At 32.2% G+C, this 2,711-nt stretch overlaps 1 protein-coding gene across 2 annotated transcripts in view; it reads left to right on the top strand.

Moving 5' to 3' along the window:
- Nucleotides 1-893, top strand: part of jtb (jumping translocation breakpoint) — a 3,694-nt gene extending 2,801 nt beyond the window's left edge. For both annotated transcript variants that reach the window (XM_024298574.2, XM_024298573.2), the window contains exon 6: nucleotides 231-893. In XM_024298574.2, the coding sequence (XP_024154342.1) occupies nucleotides 231-387 (157 nt within the window). In that variant the 3' untranslated portion in view covers nucleotides 388-893. The remainder of the gene's footprint in view (nucleotides 1-230) is intronic.
- Nucleotides 894-2,711: the final 1,818 nt, after the last annotated feature.

Here is a 2,711-nt window from a genome sequence, read left to right as displayed (position 1 = left end):
GCTTATTTTCTCTTCTATGTATAAGTTTTAATTATTTAAAAAACAATGATTTATTTATATTTATCTTAATAGTAACAATAGCATAACAATCCACCAGCTCCTAAAACACATTAATCTCATCTTTTATTCTGAAATCTGAACTGTTGAGGATTATTTATATAAATAAAACAAGCTAAAATGAAATTGACCGATCAGATGAACGTGTTCTTCCATCTGCTTCTCCTTTCCAGTTGTCGATCGGCTTTGATGGAGGAGCATCTCTTCTGGAAGTTCGAAGTGGCCACCATGGCGCTGACGGCTTTCTTCGCGGCCCTCGTGGTCGTCCGTCAGCGCCAGCTGGATCGGCGAGCCTCTGAAAAGGTCCGGCGGCAGATTGAATCCATCTAGGACTCCGGGAGCTGCTCCGCTGTGGTTTTTTATATTCTCCTCAGTATTTTAGCAGAAGGTGTTCAACACCAGCAACAATGACTGCAGACGGAACCACGAGACGGCGTTCACTTTAAAGAGACGGGATCTGATGATGGGACGGCGAACTGTTGCAGGATCCTAAAAAGTTTCTCGTATTGTTCATCTTTAATCCCAGTGTTTGTTTGTTTTTTTTCTCAAAACACCAAATGAAATCTCTGTTTCTCCCAGCCTGATGGACTTTAAAGTTTAAACTTTGTGCCAGAATAAGAAGAAAAAAAAGACAGAAAAATGTCTTCCTGCTTATTAAAAAAACAAAACACGGTTTAAGTTTATTGCTTAGTGAAAACAATGTTTGGATTCAAAAACTTGAGATTTCTGACACTTACATTGATTTAAAACGGTGTTCTTCAAGGAAAAAAGCTGTAAATCTGAGCTGTTGTGGAAGTGGGCGGAGTTTGCACACCATTAAACTGTTTATGAATTAACTAATGTGGTCGACACACCTTATTGATCACTGATCGATACGATTATCTGTGGAAAAGATGAGAAATTAACTGCACAAAATGAAGACACAAACTTGTTTCTGGCCAGATTTTATTTTATTTTATGTATTTTGTCTTGATCAAATGTTTCTTTTAAAAGCTGAAGGTTGAAAATGTAAAAAAAAAGTTGTTTTTAAGTTTTAGCTTTATTGTGTTTCTATGCAATTTCCAGTAAAAACTAGGGCTGGGTGTCGATTATAATTTCCAGAGTTGATTCGATTGACAGGAGCCTGGATCTAAATTTTTGTTTTATTATTTTGATCCTTCAATTCAATTGAGTTTATACCTTTGCTAAGAAATGCATTCATAAACTATATGTTTTTAATATATTTATATTAATCTGATACAGTTCACATACTTTAAAATGTATTAGGGAAAAATGTTGATTTTTAATATCACACAACAGGGGCCAAAATCCAAAAACACACCTTATGTTGTTGGAGGAAAAATCTATTAAACACTTTAAAACTACATTTTTTAAACTTAAAAACCTTTTTAACATAGCATCACCTGCGATAATGCTAGTGTGAATGCTGTTATGCTAATAGCTGAAGATGCTAAAATTGATAGCTAAAAGCGCTGAAGCTGATAGCCAACTAAAATATTAGCTAAATGGCAAAATAGCCTTAAAAAAAAAAAAAAACGAAAAAAGAAAGCCTTAAATAGGAAAAACAACAGCTAGTATGTAGCTGACATATTAGCTAAACTCCAAGACGGACTAAAAAAAGTAAGAAAACAATGTCTAAATTAGGCAAAACAGCTAGCATCTAGCTGGAATATTAGCTAAGCTCCAAAACAGCCAAAAACAAAGGCAAAAGTCTAAATTAGAAAAAGAGAAAAAACACAGACACAGAGCTAACGTGTAACTAAAATATTAGCTAAACTCCATAATAGACAAAACAATAATAGGAAAAATATGTCTAAATTAGACAAAACAACGAGCTTCTACCTGGAATTTTAGCTGAACTCCAAAAAAGCTTAAAAAACAAAAGCAAAAAAAACTAAAGAAAACAAAACACAGCTAGCATGTAGCTAAAATATAAGCTAAACTCCAAAATAGCCTAAAAAAATCTTAGTAAATGCAAAAATAGTCTAAAAAGCTAGCTGAATGCCAATTTTTAAAACGTTATAACCGTAACTTTTTAACATTATTATGAATATTAAAAAGGGAGAAATATTATTCCAGAATAAATCAACTTAAACCTTAAATAACTTTCAATATTCCATGGGAAATTCAATTCAACATTAGCATCAGGCTAGCTGACTTTAGCTTTGTGTGCTAAATCTATACCTTCATGAATCGATTATTGATCCGTTAAGCTTAAATCGATTTTATTAACCCAGCCCTAATGAAAATAAATATGAAAATGAGCTCAAATGCATCAGATTTAGCTGAAATTTGATGCTAAATTAAGACTAAAATAAGCTTTTATGTAAGTTAGCATAAGAACAAAAACAAATTCAATAATGAAATTAGGAAAATTAGAAAAAGTCAATGGTAAAACTTAAAATTTGTGACATTTTTTGGTCTTATTTTGCTTTAAAAAGCTGTAAAAAATGACTCATTTTGATTTTTTTTACAAATAAGAAACGAACAAACTTAACAAATAGTAGTTTTTGCCTTCTTTGTGTTCTGTTTTTGAGGATGTTTTATTTAAAAAAAAAAACACGCTTCTTTTCTCCTTCAAAATCAATTGGAATTATGTTAACGGTTGAAATGTTGGTAAATCAAAGAACATAAACACTGGAGCTCCGATGTTA

This window comes from Oryzias melastigma, linkage group LG11 (genome assembly GCF_002922805.2).
Source record: "Oryzias melastigma strain HK-1 linkage group LG11, ASM292280v2, whole genome shotgun sequence".
Taxonomy (NCBI): domain Eukaryota; kingdom Metazoa; phylum Chordata; class Actinopteri; order Beloniformes; family Adrianichthyidae; genus Oryzias; species Oryzias melastigma.
This window is presented reverse-complemented; position numbering and strand designations above follow the sequence as displayed.